We start from the raw sequence: 22,768 nt of genomic DNA, 5'->3' as shown, positions 1-22,768 counted from the left end.
GGTCCGTCAGAGATGCTGCACACCGGGGAGTCAGAAAGAGGGCGAAAGCTTGTCAGGAGGCGCTTGAGTCCACTTCCACAGCAGATAACAGGTCAGAGGAGATCGGTAAGTGAGCGCTTTATATTGACAGCAGCCTTTGATATTAGCCTCAGGCTGTAGCCTGCTGGAGAGGTGTTTTAAGCACTTAATTATACATTAAATTAAATTAGACATTAAAAGCAATGTGAAGTCATCTGAAACGGACTAAAAATCAGGAATTCCGTGTTGAGTTGTGGGTCTGGAAACTTGAAATATGTTGAGAAATAGTGCCTGTAAATGAAATGAAGAGAATGAAAGCCCTTGTATTACACTATAATTGCTTCACACATATTGGAATCAGGGCTCTGATTATATCAGATTTGAACTTTCTGTGCTGCCATGGAAAAAGAAGAATTTAGCCGCACAATTTGTATGGCTAAATTGATCTAACATTGTTTAAATGTGTGTGTTTTTGCAAACTGAACAATAATGTACAATAATGGAGGTGGTGAGTGCACATAACCATAAGAATACAAAATAAAAATACAGTTATTTAAAATATTATCAGTGCATTATTGACCCAATGTCAGCATTTAATTTTCGATGTTGTGGTAAGTGTGACACCCCTACTTTCAACAGAGAAATGACAAATATACATTTTAAGAATCGTGACTGCAGAGGAGGCTGCCTCGCATCAATATTTCAAACACGTGTTTGTTGTATTTTAGTATGTGGTAATGTGTGTGTGGTGTGTGGTGTGTGTGGTGTGTGTGTGTGTGTGTGTGTGTGTGTGTGTGTGTGTGTGTGTGTGTGATTTATTAGAGAGAACGGCCCTGCTTTCATTTTCTCATGCAGCATGATTAGAACTATGAATGATGTAAACATTATTTTATATGAGTCCCCAGTCCAAAATTGGGGTGGAAGGAGGTACAGGAGGTCATCCACTAATTGGAAGGTTGGTGGTTCGATCCCTGGCTGCTCCAGTCTGCTTGCCAAAGAATCCTTGGGCAAGATACTGAAGTCAAAGTGTGAGTGTGGGTGAATGTTAGCTAGAAAGCACTTAGATGTGGACTAAAAGTGCTTGTGTGAATGAGACATGTTGGATAAAGCGCTCTGAGTGCTCAAGTAGAGCACACCATATGCAGGAGTTGTCCTACAGAGTGGGAACAAATGTTCTGGTGGTGACTTGAGCTGAATCTTCGTGGGGCACAGCAGTTTCCGTACCAGAAGTACAGAACTGCAGATACAAAACTGAAGCAAAGCTGCTTTTTCTAATATAGGATCTTTGTGGCAGGTGAAAGGTGATGAAATGCTCGCATTCCCCTGATCTTCCAGCCTTTCTGTTTCCAGTGTAAATGTTGCACAGTTCAAAATGCAGCAGAAGTCTATAAACCTCATTTCCTAAGTATTAGTCTGACCTCTGATGGGTTGTTGGTTTGCTGTGAGTTTAACCAATCGCAGCCCCGCCCAGCAGATTTCAAGCACCTGTCCTAGAGTATTTAGGTAGTTTTGTTCAGATTATTTTGTTTTCATGATTGTTGGACGGAAATCAAATTAATTGAAATTAAAGTTTGATTAATCATCCAGCGCTAGTGATAAGTTTGTGCTTCAGATTTCATGAGTGAAAATCTAGTATTTTATTAGTCTGTTAGCACTAATTAGCAGGTATGTGCTTCTGTTCATTGTATCTGTACTGTTTATGAATGCAGCTTGCTAACCAAGCTCGCTAGCATAAGCTTGTAAGTTAGTCCATCCTCTCATCCAAACTCACAGTGGCTACGCCCATGTTTTATACACATAGCATATATGGTTGGAACAAGCACTGCAGGAAGCATGCTACTCTAAAACCAGCAGCCTAAAGCAGCAAAAAAAAGACCACAAACATACATAAAATAGTGAACAAGACAACAATATGCAAAAGTGTCACAAAGACATAAACAGTGATGACGGTCTCTGAAATTCCACTATTTTATTTTCTGTTTATCACCCAGCAGACAGAGTAGTTGTCTTCAAAAAGCATAACTTATTCTATTTGCACACTAACAATAATTTCAGAATTTATTATTTTTTTTTTTTTTAACCAGGGTCAGTATTATTAGCCCCCTGAACAACTGGCCTTTTTATTGAGCCACAGTACAAACCACTGCTGTACAATGATGTGCTTTCATTTTTTAATGCTCAAAGCTCGTAAAATCAATTTACACACAACATGAAACCTTCAGCAAGGGTTTGAACTGTCACTTAAGAAAGCGTCACGGCAAAAAACTAAATAAATCAGTTTAGAATTAAGAAAAAGAACTGCTGACTCTTGCTCAGCAGGAGATGGATATACAAAATTATCACAACGTTTCCAAGTGTCAAGAACTGGAGTGAGAGTATCATGAAGAAGTTCAAAAAAGAGCCACACGGTGCAGAACAAGCCTGGCAGAGGTAGCGAGAGATGTCCAAAGACCCCAGAACAACTGCCAAGACACCAGTGAATGATTTAGCCAAGTCGAGAATTGTAGTCTCAAAGAACAATGGGCTGGGATTGCTCAGGAGACGTGTGAGAGTTTTTGAACATTACAACAAATGACTGCAGCGTGTTATCCAGCAAAAGGACACACAGCTGACTATTAGCATCAGCATATCATTTTGAGCCTGGCAGTTTTGGTTTTTGTGAAATTATTATGTTTCTGTGCACAAAAAAAATAATGTAAGCATCCAAAATAGAACTAGGATGTTTGGAAAAGCTGTGTTAAAATTTGCTGCTCTGTTTAACAGCGCTTGGGAAATACTTGAAAAATAAACTTTTCATAGGGGAGCTGATAATTCTGTCCTTATCTGTAGTTCAGGACAACATTAAGAGTGTGATTAAAACAATGAAACAACAACAAAATGTCATGATGCTGGGTCTTGTGCCCAGTGTTTTGTGTTTCCACCTTTATGGTTCTGTTTCATCGTCTTTCTTATTTTGCTTATTTAGATTCATAGTTTGTTTAATGTTTTGCATATGTTAGTAATGGTTATTCATATTGATTCCCTGCTCCCTGTGTGGTACTCCAGTGTCTGTCCTGTCCCTTTGTCATGTCCCTGGTCTCATGTGTTGTATGTCAAGTCCGCATTCCTGTCTCCGTCTAGTTGTTTCCTGTTTTATTTTGACAGTCTTCTTGTCCCTGTGTGTTCTGTTCTAGTTTTCTTCCCCTTTGTCATTACTTATGACAATTATGTTGTTCGCCTGTGTTTCCCACTTGTGTCCACTTCCCTCATCAGCCCTCATGTATTTAAGTCCTGAGTTCCCCCTGCTGGTTGTCGGGTCCTCATCATTGTCTCGGTTGTCATTGGGCCCGTCGTTGTTTTTACCAACTGTTCCTGCTGTGGGCGCTGATGTCGTGCTTCTGCTCGTGTTCATGTTCGATCTAAGTCGTTAAGTTAACTCAAGTCAGTGTTTTATGTGAGCTATGACGCTGCTGGCACCCGTCCAGCTCTGTTACGTGCTTTGTTCAAGCAATAAAAGCTGAAGCTTAAGTTTAATTCACGCCTGCATTGGGGTCCTCTTCCTTGCCTGCCACAGCAGCACAGACACAAAAACTGTTTTTTGACATTTCCAATTAGGGTGGACAAGGCTAAGAGTCAGGCTGTGAAATAAATTAAAGATTGCTGCCACTCCTCCACCATCCATGACCAGGTTCTTTCAGGCAGAATAATCAATATTTTGATCAATTATTAAATCACCAGTGAAGTACCCAGTCCTTGTGTGTAACAGTAACGTTATGTTTACCAGTTAGTGATGCATTATTGTAGAGTCATGGCGACCAGGACATTCACTCAATATAAAATACATGACTGACAAAACTAAGACACTAAACATTACTGAAGGAACTAACTAACAGATAATTATACTCAGGTCCCTCCATTTTCTTGCTCATTAATGCTTATTTTTGTAGGTTTCACACACCTTTGGCTGGCTGCACGTGCAGTCCCTGTGATGTCAACACAAATCCTAAACAAATTCATAATTAGATTGGAGAGTTCATGGGCTGAAAATGCCTAAAAAGCACTTTAATTAGTTCTTCTCCACCATAAACATGCACGTATACAATAAAAGCTACGAAGAAACTAAAAACTGAAACACATAATCTAAAAACATAACTACAAGAATATAGAAACTCATATATAAGAAAACACATAATTAAGGACTAAGAACAACGAATCCAGTCCAAACACAGGGTCAGAAGATCCAGGATCATGACAGATCGATGCAGCCGGGCGTCATTACTGCTGCTACCAACTGAAGTGGCTGTCTTGTGTTGTGAGCTACATGTGAAGAAGGACGATATGAGCTGTCTTGTTGTGTTCTAACAAGTGTGAAAGAAGGTTAAGCAACCATTTTAATAGTCAAAATGCCAAAAAGTGTTACTGTTATGTTTCTCTAAGGTTAGATTTTGCTGCTTTCTTGTGCTTTATTATATTTATATTCTGAGTATTGGGCTTCTGTGATGTCTACTTTTCATAACCTCACATCTTTCTGAATTCTCACTGGGGTCATATACCATATATGACTGTATTTATGTAAAAACAAATGTTAAAGCTGACTTGCTGCTGGCTCAAATGGTTGTAGTTGAGGCTGACAGGCCACTGAGACTGCTGACCTAAGGTCAGGTTTTCTGAAAATCTTAACTTAATACCTTGAGAAAGATGTCAACTTGCCATATATGCACCTTCTAAAAATCTCGGGCGAGTTAGTTCTTACCATAATAATGCCAATGATTTATGATTATGATTTTAGCATTTCTTATTCCTAGTTCTTACTTAGCCGTTTGCTTTTGAATTTATTATTATACCACAGACAATCAGTCAGCCCCTGTTTTTCATCCAACTCCTAATGCACAAATTGTATCATTGTGATTACTTATGGTAAATGGTAAATGGACTAGTTCTTATATAGCGCTTTTCTGCTCAGTATGAGCACTCAAAGCTGCTGCATGCTTATGCATGTCATACACCGAAGGTCTCTGAAAATACTTAGAAAACTCTCACCTACTCGACTACAACCTTTTGAGAGTATTTCCCATCATGCTCCTGCTAAGAGTTTAAAAAATGAAGCAGGAACAGAAGGAACTGTTGCCCACCTGTGTGCAGTGGTTTGTTCTGATAGAAGCCCAAAGGAAAGTGAAGATACCACAGAATGTGAATACAACACTGGTATTATAATATAATGCCAGTGTTGTATTCACATTGCTGCTGAACCCACAAATGCATTTTCCTTACAAATGTGGCTCAACAGGCTTTCCAGCAGTATACATTTATTACCAAGAAGCATCGTTACAACAAAGAAGTAATCTGCCAAACACAAATGTCCTTTTGTGTGAAGTTTACATTTTTGAAATAGAATAATCTCAGAATCACAGAGAAAACTAAATAGTTTTGTTCAAAATAGATGAATGAACAAATTACAATAGAATCACATTTTTAGCTCAGGTGTGTTTATCCGAGCTTGATTATTAAAATCTTGAGGACAGTTCTTCAGGATTCCCGAAAAGATCAGCAGGTGCCACATGACTCTCAGTGTCACCTCATCTGCTTGTGAACGTGATTATTATTGCCATTTGCCTCAGTTTCACTCAGTGACAAGTTAGAAATTGTGACTTCTTACTGTGTGGGCAGCACAGAGAGGTTCTCACATTTGTGAGTCATATGCCTCCTGTTTGACAGGTCTGCATAACTGGCACATCTTCCAGTAGCAACATGTGATTGGGCACAAAATCCTGTTCAAATCTGTTTCAATCTGCCTGAATAAGCTGCATCAGTCTTAGTTGTTGTACTATAGGATTAGTCCTGTCTGTGCGATGGAATGAAATCAGTACTAATCAGATTAGTAGTTTTACAAAGCGACTAAAAACGAGTTGTGAACTGTGGATGTGCACAAGAATTTACATCATGATGAATCAGTCCTTCTGACGGAGGCAGTTTTCCATGTTTAATATTTACCACAGGCTAATACACTGTAGCTGCTGCACAGTGGCATTTCCACAGCAGCACTGATCGTGATTTTGTTCCCACTTGCATGTGGTGGTTGCTATAGAAACAGCTAGGCATTAGGTAGACTACAGGGCTCAGGTCAGTGAATAAACTCATCTCTGCTTTTCTTTTCCCTCACAAAGGAGGCTTTAAAAAATGTCTTCAGTCATAGGTCAAGAAATAACATAAGACAAAACAATATAAAGTGCTGAACTCAAAGAAACCTAATGTTTCATTAGGTTTACAGACCACTCAATGCACCTCCTTAATGGAGTCACATTGTAACGGATTATATTCAGCTGTGGAATAAGTTTGAGTAATATCAACCCAAAACTGTGTGATTTTTAAAGGATATATTTTAAACTTTATACATGAATGACTTGTCACAATTATACCATTGAGCAGGTTTTCATTCTGTGCAGATGACTGCCTTATATGCAATGACTTTGTCAGGTTACATTCAGACATCAACTGCATGATATAAAACATCATACTGTCACACTCTTCCATCAGGGAGGAGTTCAAGAGCTTCAGGCCTCCTCCACCAGACTGAAGCTGAACTCTCTCCCCTCTGCCACCCAGGCACACACACACACACACACACCCACACACACACACACACCACACACACACACACACACACATCCCCCAGCACCAGCCACTTTAATTTACTTATTTTTACAACCACTGCATTGCTGCTACTAGTTACTGTGTATATATTGAACATTTTAATCTACTGTGTATATATTTATTGTATATTGAACACGCTCTTTGAACACTGTGGGTCGTGGGAAACATGATTTCAGTTCTCCACCTGCCTTTTTTTTTTTTGCATCTTTTTTTATTTGATAGTGCAGTGGAGAGAGACAGGAAACCGGGAGGAGAGATGGGGGAAGATGGCGACTAGGTCGGGACTCGAACCTGCACCGTCTGCACCACCACGTGGCATATGTGGTTGCCTGCTCAACTGCTGAGCCACCCTGTCTTGTATATTTGGCAGCAATTGACAATAAAAGTTATGTTGAATTGACCCAATTATGGGAAAAATGTAATCAGGAGATCTAGGGATCTCTGGCCATCTTTTGTTCACATTTGGTATGAAATGGTATGTTTTGCTCTAATTTTACTGACAAACACACAGACAAACATACCAAAAACAATCACCCGTTCCCCCTCCAGGAGCGGGTAGATATTTACCAGATAAGTGTAATTTGATCTGTTGGTAACGGTAATTAAAAAGTTACCAAGGAATCCCTAAAGCAGGATTCATCATCTGGGAATGATGAACGTCCAACATTTAAAATAAAACATTTCATAGAGTTTCATTCATTCACCAAAATCTATCCAGTTAAAATTATTCAGAGTAAAGGGCCAACTAAGCAAGAGGCTGACAATGATTCCTGCCTTGATTATCTTAGCTTATATTATATATTTATAAGATAGTGGAGAAGGAGCCGTTAGCTGCTTGTTCATTTATCATTACCTATTGAGCTTCACACTGTTTTCTTGTAGAAATGCAACGACTGAACATTTCCCAGTTTCCAGTACAATACTGATACCTTTGGGCTTTGGGTAGCTTCTTAATTCCTGATCTAAAAATCATTGTTAAATTAATGAGCTCTTTTCATCACTCTGAGGAAGAGACTGGGAACTTAAATGCAACAAATAAATGCACTAATAATAGAAATTTTATGGTATTTATAAGTAAAATATTGAATAACAATGGACCAAGATATATGGAAAAATTACACCACAGAAAGAAAGCTGGTGGCAGGTTGTGAATATCTCCACACTGCTTCCACTTTGCTATATACCATATGTATACCTGCTTAATGGCTTAATGTTTCTGTTGCTACTTGTATGGTTCACAGCTTTAAGGCTTAGAAACACAGAGAATAAATCAGAAAGAGTCTAAGTAGCAGTAGTAATTGAAAGTCTGTGGTACATAGTGATACTCTGTGAGATGATTATGAATAATTTTTTCTATATGCATGTTAAAATGTTTTTGTAAAGAAAATCATGAAATCACTATTAAAGTTAACAGGAATACTCGGCTCTACAGAGCTCTGACTCTTTGTCAGCCTGGCTACAGTGCTGAAAAGAAACCTGGGGTTGTTCTTAATTGTCTTCAATCAGTGATGAATAGTAGATGTCCCTGCTTTATGGAGGACTTTTTTACAGAGCAGCAAGCTTACACCAAGCGTACAGGTTATCTGCTTTAAAGCTGTGTGTTTGTGAGTTATGCACAGAGTCAGGCACTTCTGGTTTGAGGATTTCCTGAGCCACAGCATCCAGAGTTGTACAAAGTGAAGATGTAAAACTATCGACAAGACAACCAACCTCACTGGGAGCAGAGTTTAGGTAGCTGCTCTGCAACGTGTGACATGAAGAGCATAATAATCGAGTTTATATATCCTTTAACTTAGTTACAGCACTTTCAGAAAGACTTCTACTGTAATGAAATTCATTCTCCCCTCCTGATTATCCATTGAAGTAAATGTAAATGTTATTAATGTGTTCATTTACTGAGATGAACAGCAGACTTACAGATGTTGAGAATCACTAAATATTGCGGTTCTTTAATGTGTCTCAACAGCATCCATGGACCGCAGGGGTCTAACTTATGAGGCAGTGAGTAAGGTTGGGTTGGGACAGATCTTTCATGCAGAAATGTGGCTGCTTCTCTGTGTCAGCCTATCGTGGCAGTTGCTTCATGAGTTGCAAAGCCAACAAACTGGTGTGTAACTTTTCTTCAAGGGTGGGTGGGTGGGTGGGGGGGTTAATTGTACTGGTCTTCTACCCGCCTTGGAGTGACTGGTTTTTTCTGATTCAGTTGCTATATAAATAAACCCTGAAACTGAAAATGAATTGGAATCAATGGAATCATTCTTGGGGCTTCATTGGTAAAGTCTTTAATAAGAGAGACTGAAAGACGGATAATGTGTAACCTTAAACTGACATATACGTGTTTTCAGTCACAGAGGTGTTGTGTTCTTCCTCGTTGTTCATTTCATAATCACACATCTTCCATGTAGTTGTGTGATTCATGTGGTGACATCAGTGGCAGACAAATAGACTTATATTATTGTAGGGTCTTTACCTTACAATATAAAGTGCCTTGAGGCGAATGTTGTTGTGATTTATATAAATATAAAATTGAATTATTAACCCTGACCTCACCCAACAGGCTGCAATTACCCATGTAAAACCTGTGTTTAGTTACACTAATAGCACCTGCTGTTTTGCTTTATTAAAGTAAAAAGCCAAAGTAAAGCCAAATTAGCAGTAAATACACACTGACTCTGCTGAGAGCCCAGCAGACTCAGATAATGAGCCAGACTGTTAATAAGCAGGAATTACTGATGTTAACCTCTATGTCAGTTCTGATGTGGCCTGGCAACCACCAGGAAACATGGATCAATTAAGCATATATATAATTACAAAATGTATTTACATAATACAGAGTGCAAGAAAGGGCAATAAAATAAATAAAAGGAAACAAATCCTCTACATGAAGTGTGCTGTTTGTTCATCAGAGTGTTTTCTGATCTGATGACTGACTGAACAGCAGAATTCTTCTAAAACTATTACAGAAAATGTTTTAGAATAAGGAGGAAAAGCAGTGGAGAAACACGTGCTCTGAGGGGAAACAAACATCTGAACCAAATTTTAGACTATTTCCATTTTACTAGTCCGTCTCATTCCAACACTTGCAAACAAAGCGTGCGTGGGACAGACATGTCGTTTTGTCTAGTGGTATATTCTTCCCATTGTGATAGGTGGTCATGCTGTTCTACTATTAGGGATGGAATTACTATGACAGCATTTTCTTTACCCATGATAACAATGGTCGAGGAAACAAATTCTGTACAAATTCTACTGATATATCGTCATATCTGTTCACTGTACAGTTATTTCATTTTGATGAATTAAATTACTGCTGAGCATTTTTCATTCTCTGCTTCCCAATTAAAAGCTGAGCTGTCACAGTTTAAATATAAATATCTGAACAACAAATGTGATGCTTCATCTTTAGCACTCACACCACAAACATACAGCTGGTTTCTTTTGGCTTTTTGCTCTTCTTTGTTTGAAAAAGTGTAGTTTTTTTTAAAGAAAGACCATTTTTACGGTTCACATTCCTCAGTGGGCTTTGGAGCTGAGAGCCAATTTTTCCTGTAAAAAATAGTAGTGACAAACAACATGAGAAGTGATAAGCACCAAATAATCAAAGCAGACCACAAAATAATTAGTGACTATTTGTCATTTAATCAGATTTACAGTTAAAAGTGCTGTCCATACCCTCTTATGTGACAGGTGGCTTTATGCTAGCTTCAACTGGTAAACACCATCAGGACCATAAGTGCACAGTTGGTTCTGTTCACAACTACATCAACATGTCCTCTTAATCACCAGCCAACGTCCCTGCATGTGTCATGTTGTCCTATAGGGACAGGCTGTCAGTATCACCTCCCCACAACTGACAAAAGCTGTTACTGCTGGTGTGTCATCATGCATTTCTCTCAAGGGCTCGTCTCATGGATGCTCATAGTAGCCATTTCAACAGCAAGCACAGTGACAGCTTTCACTGCGATAGTCCTGAAACCACAGTATGTTTTTTCTGGGAACATGAAGGATGGTGCAGTCAGGTTGGTTCTATTTTTTTCCAGTTTGTTTTTCAGAGGAAAATTTCAAAATGGTGATGATGACCTTTTTATTTTGGACATATATATATATATAGTATCAGTCTTGCTCTGTTCTTTGTCACGTCCTCCCTCTTAGCTGTGTGTTTCCTATTTATTTTGCTATTTGATGGTTTTATTTTTCCTTACCAGCATTAAAACTGAGTTGAGTTCATTTTTGCCTCCTAAGTCCTGCATCTGGGTCCACATTCTTCCTGCTGCACAGCTGTCCTGTGACACTTTCAATACTTTCAATACATGCTTTGATAGAAGTTTTTGGTTTTTTCATTAACTTGTGTGTATTTGATGTTTGTGTGCAGGACAGGGGGAACCCAAAGCTGAGGCTGAGACATGGAGGAGGACTGCCTCAGCTGTATGAAGTACCTAATGTTCATCTTCAACTTATTCATTTTTGTGAGTACTTTTTTTTTGGAACCAGACTGAAACAAAAGAACAGCAGGAAACAATCTTGTCATGGTCTTTGGTCCAGGACTCAGTAACTCTGCTTCGCTCTGCTCCACGTTTAGTCTGTCTCTTTTCTGTATTGTTTATCTTCTGTTTTTGGGTCATATTTACGTGTCTTAGTTCTGGTCTCTGTTTGCTACTTCCTGTGTTACTTTCTATCTAATGTCTGTGTTTTCTTCTGTTCTTTGTTGCGTCCTTGTCAGTGGCTTCCCGCCTGCTATGTGCATTTCCTGATCAAGTGAGTTTCCTAGTTTGTTCCGATGGCTCCCGTCCAGCTCTCACTCTGTAAGTCTGTTGTTTCCAGCAATAAAGCTGTGAGTTTAAGTTTAGTCCTGTCTTGAGTCCTGCATTGGACTCCTAAGCCTGCCTGCCACAGCGTTTCTGTAATTATTTTGGTTTTCAAGAAGTTTTTCTGTTGATTTAGCCACCATGATCAAAACAACAGAAAAAAGGATCGAGTATAGGATGAAATATTAACAATCTTCTTGCTTTTATCTTTTCTTTTTAGTCATTTTGCTGTTGACAAAACAAGGTCAGACAGTGAAAGGTCAGACAGTGAAAGGTCACCTACCCTGAGGTGCAGAACAAAAAATATAACATAACAGCATTACAGATACAGATCAGGGAAAAATGTAAAGTTTGAAGTTAAACACCACATTTCAGAATATACAACAACATTTAAGAAAACGCACCAACCATTTAGAAAACACATTATTTCAGAAATATCTAACATTTGAAAAACACAGCAACACTGAAGAAAACAAAAAACATTTCATTTACAGAAAAGGTAGAGACAACATTTGTGTTTCAGTGGGCAGAATCAAAGCCCTGGTGCCAAGTTTGTGTAATTTCTTGCTTCTGCACTTCCCTCAACATTGTCTTTGCCTGAATATTAAACTGAGTTTGAAGGGGTGGAAGCAAAGATTGGCATCATAAGAAAAGATTGGAATCATAAGAAAAGATTGGAATCATAATATTTTAACAGTTCAGAAACGAAATGTTGTCCCCAGTTTTTATGTTAAGTTTTGTCTTTCAAACATATGTTACCTGAATGTTTTTGGGTTTCTGAAATGTTGTCTTCTGAAGTATCCTGTTTTTAAATGCAGTGTTTTCTAACAGATTTTTCTGAAAAAAAGCTTCTGAAATATTGTGGTCAGTTCCAAAATGGCTTTAAAATATTTTCTATAATACAGTTTGTTGTGTCTGCTGCAAATACATAATTTGTGCCTTTTTTTTTTGGTTGAATCTATAAAAAATGCCAACGATAACCAAGTTTGGCAGACATAAGAGTATTTTGCACTAATAAGGGGATTCTCAAAGATGCTTTTAATGCCACGCAGTGTGTCCTTAATTTTTTTGAAAACTTGGCCACCTATTTCCCATTTTCCTAGAAAATCTAAAGAAATGAGGGATAACCTCAAGGTTTTTGCACAGTAATGTAGGTTTTTCTAAACTGTTGTGCTTTCTGAAAAGCCATGTTTGCTGTTTTATGTATTGTATATTCTTCTTTTGTTTTGTTTATATCGTGTTTGTTTCATAGGGTACCCATAGTCTATTTTTAAGGTATGAAGAATACTATTACTATTACGACATACTATTTTTAAGATTCTGTGGCTCGTATCGTATTTACTGACTTACCAAAAATTTGATGTCCTGACAATTGATTCAGGCAGATATGCTCATCTAAAATGAGCCTAACTGTCAGAATTTTTATTTTATTTTTAAAATCTAAGTTGGGTCAGACCTTGGCCCTACATCACCTCAGTACTGCACCTAAATATCTATTTGACTGAAAAAGGAACACTTTGTACTTTTGAGAGTATTGAAAATACTGTTTGGGTCTCTAAATACCCCAGTACACCCCAGTACCTTCATACTGTCCAAGTCTAAAGGTAATGTGACCTGACTCAAATCTTTGGCTATCAGAATATGTGATTTTGTATTTTTAAATTGATCTTGGCAATCAAAAATAATGGTCACACATTAAAAACTACTTATATTTTCTCCAAAATTGCTCCTTTTTGCTTTTTCTAGAAGATGGTTAGTCTTAGGGTTTGAAGCTATGTTTGAGGTCATCCCCAATGATGACCTGGACATTAGGGAGAAATATTTGTTTAAACCAAGTATCAAAATGAGGAAGAAGAGTATTCAATTGATTCTGAACACTGCATGGTTATTAGTGCCTTTTTATAAAACACATGTACAACATATAGATAGGGCAAGTGACCAATTGAAGAAAAAAATGAATTATTTCCCCCCTTTTAGCATACAAACCTTATTTAGCTCAGAAATCTGAAGTTCTTTAGGCAGACATTTATCTGCCTAACTAATTAACCCTTACTCCATCTCTCTCAGTTAGGTGGGGCTTTCCTGCTGGGAGTTGGCATTTGGGTGTTGGTGGACCCAATTGGCTTCAGGGACATTGTGGCAATCAACCCCTTGCTGTTCACTGGTGTGTACATCATCCTGGCTATGGGAGGCATGTTGTTTCTGCTCGGCTTCCTGGGCTGCTGTGGAGCCATTCGGGAGAATAAATGTCTTCTACTTTTTGTAAGTTTGCTCAAGTCAGCAGCAACCTTCAGCAAAAGTAAGGCAGTGTTGGATTTGGGATAGTTCATTACACACACCTTTGTAGGTTTGCAGGCATATGTTTATGCACAGTTCTCTTAAGGTCCTACAGCATTTCAATCAGGTTAGGGTTTGGACTTTGATCGGACTATTACAGCACCGCGGTCCTTTTCTTTTTCAACCATTGTGTTGTAGATTTGCTTGTGTGCTTAGGATCTGATTGCATGATCATGTTGTATCACATAATTTTGGTGAAGCTCGATACTGTTGACCATAATATTTTATTACAGAGATGAGAGCATGTTGTAGGTATTAAAAGTACTGCGCTGCAGTGGTTTGAATCATATTTATCTAATAGACTTCAATTTCTTCAGGTAAATGGGGAGTCTTCTTCACACACTAAGGTTAATTATGGAGTTCTGCAGGGTTCTGTCCTAGAACCAATTCTATTGACATTATACACGCTTTCTCCTAGGCAGTATTATTAGAAAGCATTGCATACCTTTTCATTGTTATGCAGATGTGACAGTGGATCTGACGATACAATATAATTTTCTGTTATTGGTTTGTTAGATACATATTTCTCTGGTTCAGAAGTCAAACGCATGGTGTCCCGCTGAGTAGACATATTTGTAACTCCATGAAAAATAACTTCATAAACAAATTACAATTGCATTGGGGTTTTTTGTCATGCCTAAAGGAATAAAAGCACTCAGAAAAAAATCTTGACAGAGGTTATCATAATTCATGCATTAAAGGTTATTTACTTTACAGTAAGTAACACATGATTAACAAAACAGAGTGTATTGTCCATCCACCCATTCATCCGTTTTCTACCCGTTATCGGGGTCCAGGACACAGGGGCAGCAGTCCAAGCAGGGATGCCGAGTCCTTCCTCTCCCTGGCCATCCTCAGCCAGCTCTTCAAAGATGTTCCCAATTCAGTCAAGAGATGTAATCTCTCCAGATTACTGCCTCAGGGCTTTGTCATCTATGAGGTGCCCAGGAGGCATCCTGGTCAGATGTTAGTGTGGTTGGCCTCCAGAGTCCCACAAGCCTAACCATGTTCAATAGGTCTCCTTCATCAGCTTGAGAGTTCCCTTCAGCTTCGGTGTCAACCATTTGGTTCGGGTATTAGTGCCACGATAAACACCAACTACCTTGCAGCCACAGCTCTGCATCACTGCCTCAGCAATGGAGGTGTGGAACATCGTCCATTCAGACTCAATGTCCCCAGCCTCCCTTGGAATATTGTCAAAACTTTGCCAGAGGTGGGATTTGAAGATCGTGTGGACTGGGGCCTCTGTCAGATATTCCCAGCGCACCCTCACTATCCATTTGAGTGCAGAAGCCCTGTCCAGCATTCTCCCACACCATCTGATCGGACTCACCACCAGGTGGTGATCAGTTGATAACTCTGTTCCTCTCTTCACTGAGATGTGATACTCATCATTTCTGAGCTGTTAATGAATTCTTTGGACTGAATGATTGTAAAGCATACATCTTTAATGACTTTTACAAACAAGAATTGGGTGCACAAGTGTGAATTTATTTTGGATTTTTTTCTAAGCTACACAGGGTCAGAAATATAAATACAGTCTCTAATATATACATACACCCTCACTAATATTTGATATACCCTTGATATAGGGTATAATTGGCCATTTTTTATTACTTTTGGTTTTACCTTTATATTTCACCTTCAAAACTGTACACCTTGCATTCTTTGGTATCATTTTTTCCAGCACAACCTCACGTGTGTGACAGTAGTAATTTTTTTTTCCCATTTTGGCATACTGTAACACATTGGACCTTAAATCACACCAAAAAAACATAAAATCCGAGTATAAAAAAGTTAGTTTTTTACTATGAAAACCACAAATGTGTTTAATGAGCTCTTTTTCTAATTTAAAATACAAATATAAATAGTAATTTTCAAAAACCTTTATACAAATTTAGCAAACAACAAAGTCATATACAATTATTTATATTAAAATGCAGTCAGTGCTTTTTCAGGCATTTTTAGTACAACAATTTACAATCAGGTGTCACAATAAGATGCCACAAATTATTTGTGCCACTCCAAATACAGTTCCTGTCCACCACAGACAGAGGGGTCCATCACAGACCTGACACTTCCAGGTGTGTCCCTCCTCCTGTTGTACACCTGGAGAGAGCATATACATTTGAGTCTACCTTTGGTGGCTTTTTGGCAGCATCTGCCTCGTCCATGACAACACATTATACTAAACACACTAACCATACGCTCCAAGCATGCTAAATGTCACAAATCTCTAATGAAATCACTGTCTCTCTTTTGCTGCCTTCACTTCCACAACTTTCACCTGTTGCTCAGCAGCCAAACGCAACGTGTTGCCATATGATTTTTCAATTGCTTGATGTGGTGTATTTTTCTACCAATAGGAAAGGGGATGTCATGTTTTTTTTTTGTGTTTTTTTTTTTTTTGCTCGTAAGCACTTTCTACTAGTGGATATCCTGTTTTTAGGGTCTCTCCCTGCACCAAATGTGCATCAAACATGACAATATACAGGAAAAAGCATGGTGTGCATCTCCATCACAAGAGGACCATCAGATATTAAAAAAACTAATTTTTACTTCAGCCGTATCTTCAAGAGTGAATAGCAGCATTATAACAATGTCATCATGTATAAAGTGGTGTTTCATGTGTCCTTGCTGACTGGTTAATATCATCACCTTTGGTTTCCTCAGTTCTTCATGCTTATCCTCTTCATTTTCCTGGCGGAACTGGCAGCTGCTATCCTGGCTTTCCTCTTCAAGGAGCACGTGAGTACTGTCTCTGGATTATTTCTTATAGTCCAGTAACAAAGCTAACCAAGTTAATGTGCACCAGGCTGTGATGTGATCACAACTTTTACCTTTGTTTAATCTTTCACTTTGATTTGATCACAAGTCTCTTTTGTCAAAGGAAAACATCAATGTTTAATTCTCAGCCTTTTACCAAAGTCTGAAAGTGCTTGAGCTTAAAGAGCTTATCGACTTGTCAGTCATAAGTTGTTAGCCTATGGGCATACCCTAGATAATCCTTGTTTCTGACACTTAGAATAACTGAATTTACAAAAAAAATCATATATTTTATATATATTTCATTCACTGTGACACAAAATGAATGATTGAGATTTACAAAGATCAGGACCAAGGGCTATTTTCCAGTTAGAACTGGATGTTTTGCAGCCACAGCTATCACTCTCTGGTGACCATTAAGAAGACAGCAGGTTCTGCGCTGGCTCACGTTTCAGACCCAGAAACTATGCCAATCTTATGTACTGTCTATGGTTTATCTACTGGACACACCTGAAGATTTCACAGCAAACTATTATTGCCAACATCCTTCTAGAAGGAAATCTTGACACCTAGTGGCCATCTTGGTTCTGACCTGGTTTAGGAATTTAATTCAGATCACATGGAAGGGTTACAATTAAGATATGGTATGTGAACAAGAAACATTCTGCACAGGCTTTTAAGATGGCAGTAATTAAACCATTATTTAAAAAGTCATCACTTGACCCAGCTGTTTTAGCTAATTATAGGCAAATCTCCAACTTTCCTTTGCACTCAAAAAGATTCTTGAAAGAGTAGTTGTAAAACAGCTAACTGATCATCTGCAGAGGAACGGTTTATTTGAAGAGTTTCAATCAGGTTTCAGAATTCATCACACATGCTGTCCCTAGGCAGTATTATTAGAAGGCATTGCATACATTTTCATTGTTATGCAGCTAATATCCAGCTTTATCTATCCATGAAGCCAGATGACACACATCAATTAGTTAAACTACAGGAATGTCTTAAAGACATAAAGGCCTGGATGAACTATAATTTTCTGCTTCTAAATTCAGATAAATTCCACTCACAACAAATACACAGACCTAAACAGCTACACCTCATCTGTATGGAATTATATCACCTTCTGCATGGACAGTGTGACCATACAGAGGACAGTAGGGACACTCCCCAACCATAAGCCATGGATAAATGGTGCTGTTATCAGTCTGCTGAGGGCCTGAGACGCTGGTTTCCGCTCAGGTGATGGTGAGGCCTATAGAGGTGTAAACTGAGGAAAGGCATCAGGGAAGAGAAGCACTGCTATAAAGTGCATCGAGGAGCACTTGAACAGCGCTGACACCTGACGTGTGGCAGAGCATCAAAAACATCTACAACAGCACCCACACCAGCTCCATCCTCCCAGATGACCTGAACTGTGTTTTTGCCAGCTTTTATTGTCAGCACAATCCATAAAACACGCGGGAACAGCGGGGACCCTCAGAGTCCCCATGAGGTGAGATAGACCCCGTGGCACATCAAGCCCAAAAAGGCCACTGGACCTGATGGAGTACCAGGACGGGTTCTGAAGCAGTGTGCAGTGGAGCTGACAGCAGTATAGCACTCAAGTCAGCAACAATCATCCCTGTGCCAAAACAGCCATCAGGCCTCTCAATGGCTTTTGGCCAGCAGCCCTGACACCGGTGGTGATGAAGTGCTTCGAGCGACTCATCCTGGGACACTTAAAGAATAGCACCCCCTCCTCCTTAGACCAGCACCAGTTTCCCTACAGGGCAAAGAGGTCAACCATGGACTCTGTGTCACTGGCCTGCCACTCTGCCCTGACCTACCTAGACCAGCGGGATAGCTATGTGCGGATGCTGTTCATTGATTATAGCTCCGCCTTCAACACTACCTCCCCCCACAAACTCACCACCAAGCTGGTCCTCCTGGGCATCAACACACACCTGAGCAGCTGGGTCCTGGACTTCCTCACCAGCAGACCACAGACTGTGTGCAAGACTGCTGAGAGGATCACTGGCACCCAGCTCCCCAGGCGGGTCACAGCCATAATAAGGGACAGCACGCATCCTGGACACTGCCTCTTCACCCCCCTGCCTTCTGGGAGGCCTTACAGGACACTAAAAAAGACTTTAAAAAAACCCAGCTTCTACCACAGAACTGTCACACTACTGAACACTGACAATATCAAACCCAACAGACTCATCTCATCTCATCTCATCATCTTATCTTTTCTTATAAAACTGAAGTTCTTGTATTTGGCCCCACATATCTTAGAAACATGGTGTCTAACCAAATACTTACTCTGGATGGCATTACTTTGGCTTCCAATAAAACTGGGAGAAATCTTGGAGTCATTTTTGACCAGAATATGTCCTTCAATGCACATATTAAACAAATATGTAGGACTGCTTTTTTTTTTTGCATTTGTGCAATATTTATAAAATTAGAAACATCCTTTCTCAGAGTGATGCTGAAAAGCTAATTCATGCATTTATTACTTCTAGGCTGGACTATTGTAATTCATTATTATCAGGCTGTCCTAAAAGCTCCCTGAAAAGCCTTCAGCTGATCCAAAATGCTGCAGCTAGAGTACTGACAGGGACTAGAAAGAGAGAGCAGATTTCTCCCAGATTGGCTTCTCTTCATTGGCTCCCTGTTAAATCTAGAATAGCATTTAAAATCCTTCTCCTCACATACAAGGTCTTGAATAATCAGGAGCCATCTTATCTTAAAGACCTCATAGTACCATATCATGGGCACCCAGGTGGCTTAGTGGTAAAGCCGGCGACCACATACACATTCCTCATTGCGGTGCGGGAGGCGAGGGTTCGAGTCCTGGCCCGTCGCCAATTTGCCCGCCTGTCTTCCACCGTATCTTTCTCCCGTTTCCTGTCTCTCTCCACTGCTGATAAAAGTATCGTATCACCCCATTAGAGCACTTTGCTCTCAAACTGCTGGCTTACATGTAAATGAACTAGTTCTTATAGAGCACTATTCTACTCTAGCTGAGGAATCAAGTGCTTTATACAACACATTTGCATTTACCCATTCACACAAGCACTGATTTTCTATTTCAAAGTGCTTTTCTTTCTAACAATCACACACATTCACACTCCGACAGTTGTGTTGCAGAGCAACTTGGGGTTCAGTATCTTGCCCAAGGATACTTTGGCATGCAGACTGGAGCAAGGAATTGAACCACCAACCAACCTTCTGATTAGAGTAGAAAAATGCTATATAAAGAACAGTCCATTTACCATGGGGCTATGAATATCTAGATATGGGAGAGCTTTCCCTTTATGATGACCTGGTCTGTGTTTACATCTTTGTACAGTTAACCAGAAAGTATTTCAGCAGGGAGCTGAAACACCATTATCAAGGTCGTAACAACACTGATGTCTTTACCTCCACATGGAACACCGTTATGACAATGGTGAGGCTTCAGTTTTCCAAGTACCAGTCCGCCTCTATAAATTGCACTGTCCATGCATTAATGTCCTAATGTGTGCTCTTCCCTCCCTTCCTGTTACAGTTTGAGTGCTGTGGTGTAAGTGGCCCCGAAGACTTTGAGGAGAGCCTCTTCAGGCACCTCAGCCCAAGTAAGGTAGTCCCTGAAGCCTGCTGCCAGAGGAACAGTTACCCAGGAGACATTGGTGTGGAGGAGTGCATGAGTGGCAGCATAGCCTTCCGACACAACAAGGTTATTTTAGAAAATATATCCGTTTAACGTTTGAGTGGTGGTAAACCATGTACCTAATCCTACAAAAATTTTCGATGTTGCATTCTGTTGGATGCATCAATTAATACTCATATAATATAATACTCTACAAACAAACACATATACACAGATTCAATCCAGTATAATACAAGAGTACTCCTATTGTTAAAGAAAAAGAGAAAAAACACTGCAGTTACAATGTTTGCTTTGAGAGAGTTGATAAAGAAGTATAGAGAAGATCATAAGGAGGTACACTGGACAGGCTGACTGATGTGGTCAGGCAGGAGTCTCCGTGGACTATGATGTTCACAGATGACTGTGATCTGTAATGAAAGTACGGAGCAAGTGGAAGAGAGCCTGGACAGGTGAGGCATCGGAGATGGTGGCATTGACAAAATGACTGGAGACAGAGCTGGAGCTGCCAGTGTTGAAGATGTTACAGTTTTCATTAAGAGTGAGCAGGATGGACAAGATTATAAATGAGTAAATCAAAGGGACAAGGACAAGCAGTTTGGAGACAAAGTTAAGAGAGGCAAGGCTGAAATGGTTTGGGCATGTGCAGAGTAGGGATAGTGGATATACTGGGCAAAGATGCTGAAAATGGAGCTGCCAGGCAGGAAGAAAGGAGGAAGACCTCAGAGGATGTTTATGGATGGACATGCAGAGAGTTTGTGTGACAGAGGAGGATTCTGGGATAGGGTGAGATGGAGGCAGATGAGCTGCTGTGGCGCCCCCTGAAGGAGTCATGAGTAATTCAATTCAATTCAGTTTTATTTATATAGCACCAAATCACAACAAACAGTCGCCTCAAGGCGCTTTGTATTGTGGGTAAAGACCCTACAATAATACAGAGAAAACCCAACAGTCAAAACGACCCACTATGAGCAGCACTTGGTGACAGTGGGAAGGAAAAACTCCCTTTTAACAGGAAGAAACCTCCAGCAGAACCAGGCTCAGGGAGGGGCAGTCATCTGCTTTTGGGCTGAAGGGAGAAAGACAGGACAAAAGACATGCTGTGGAAGAGAGACAGAGATTAATATCAATTAATGATTAAATGCAGAGTGGAGTATGAACAAAGTAAAAAAGGTGAATGAAAAGAAACAGTGCATTATGGGAACCCCCAGCAGCCTAGGCCAGGTAAAGTTAGGCTTACAGACTCACTTTGAATTCATCACAGCTCTCTTCTCTCTCAGTAACGACTTTACTGCAGCTTTAGCTTTTCTACTCACTTTATGATGTCTGAAGGTGACAGCCACTGCAAGCTTTCACTTTTCTGCCACTGTGGCATGTCTCACACACAGAGACAGGATCGCCTCTCACGTCTTGATGCATTCAGCGAAGCACTAGAAACTGTCCAGGAATCAATTCTTAACTGAATCACGTTACTTTAAAAGCAGAATGAAAAATGTGCTGACTTACTTTGATTAGCTTACTTAGGCTGCTAACAGTTCATTTGTATGTTTTGGTAGCAACTAACCCTTAAACTGTACTGCACAAAGGCCTTAAATGAGTTCTCTTGTGTTTGTGATGAAGGGCTGTTACTCAGCGATGGTGGAATACGCTGAGACCTACATCTACACAGCAGGAGCTCTGGCTGTTGTAGTGCTCACAATTGAAGTATGTTACATTTTCTCACTCGTATGTGATAAAATAATTATGCAGATCTGGCACTGACACTGTTCAAATCCTTTTCTTTATTTATATCTTCAGAGTTCTTCATCAAACTGCAACCCAATTTTAGCTGCAAATCATATTTAAAAGTTACTTAAAAAACATTTCTTTTGATTTTTGGATATTTTTGTAAATTTTTTTTTTTGTAATTTTATATTCATCATTGGACCGAACATCCAAATCCTCTTTAAACAGCATGCTTTTACTTTACCTTTGTTCCTTTATTTATCCAATTTTTTTAGTGCAAAGAACCTGTAGTATGCAGATTTGTTTCTAGAGTAACCAGGAGCCTTACACCTTTCTGATCGCTGTGTGTTCCTGTCTCTCTCCAGCTCTTCGCCATGGTGTTTGCAATGTGTTTATTCAGAGGCATCCAGTAACCACAAACTTTAACATCTTCATCAGCTGTCAGGAAGGCACAATGAGGAGGGAAACAAGCTGTAAACTATGAAATGTGCTGTATTTGTGTAGTGATTGTTAATGTCTCTCTTTGGCTTTGTGATCATTTTGTACTTCACAGCACCAGCCGCAGGCTGTTTGAGCTCCTGCTCTGGACGTAGTACAAATTCACAGGAAATGATTCACAACCTTAGGCTGAGCTTCTGCACTGTGACTGGATTCCAGCACTAATCTGTCTAGAAAACAGCTCTAAGGTTAGATCCTCACCACACAATGGAAAGCTTTGTGACCTCCATCTCACTACGAGAGTCTGCACAAGACAGTCCAGCTAGTGGACTCTCAGATGTCAGGCTTATGCAAAGAACATTTGGCCTTTAGAATCAGATTTTGATCCAGTCAGGGATGAAAATCAAACACTTTCATA

At 39.7% G+C, this 22,768-nt stretch overlaps 1 protein-coding gene across 1 annotated transcript; it reads left to right on the top strand.

Moving 5' to 3' along the window:
- On the top strand, nt 1-22,768 carry LOC115777323 (tetraspanin-18-like). Its single transcript, XM_030725195.1, has 8 exons — nt 1-105; nt 11,021-11,114; nt 13,521-13,715; nt 16,464-16,538; nt 19,891-19,989; nt 20,089-20,256; nt 21,808-21,891; nt 22,278-22,768. Exons 2-8 carry the CDS (start codon nt 11,052-11,054, stop codon nt 22,323-22,325), a joined length of 732 nt encoding a protein of 243 aa, XP_030581055.1. The 5' UTR covers nt 1-105; nt 11,021-11,051; the 3' UTR covers nt 22,326-22,768.

This window comes from Archocentrus centrarchus, unplaced genomic scaffold (assembly GCF_007364275.1).
Source record: "Archocentrus centrarchus isolate MPI-CPG fArcCen1 unplaced genomic scaffold, fArcCen1 scaffold_48_ctg1, whole genome shotgun sequence".
NCBI lineage: Eukaryota > Metazoa > Chordata > Actinopteri > Cichliformes > Cichlidae > Archocentrus > Archocentrus centrarchus.
Note: the sequence above shows the minus strand (reverse complement) of the source record. Positions and strands in the feature narration are given on the sequence as shown.

Bases quoted from the DNA above. Each gene is read 5' to 3' on its own strand.
- LOC115777323 (XM_030725195.1), top strand. From the start codon at position 11,052: ATGGAGGAGGACTGCCTCAGCTGTATGAAGTACCTAATGTTCATCTTC. The intron at 11,115-13,520 runs GTGAGTACTTTT...CATCTCTCTCAG, and splicing joins TCTTCAACTTATTCATTTTT to TTAGGTGGGGCTTTCCTGCT. The intron at 13,716-16,463 runs GTAAGTTTGCTC...TGGTTTCCTCAG, and splicing joins ATAAATGTCTTCTACTTTTT to TTCTTCATGCTTATCCTCTT.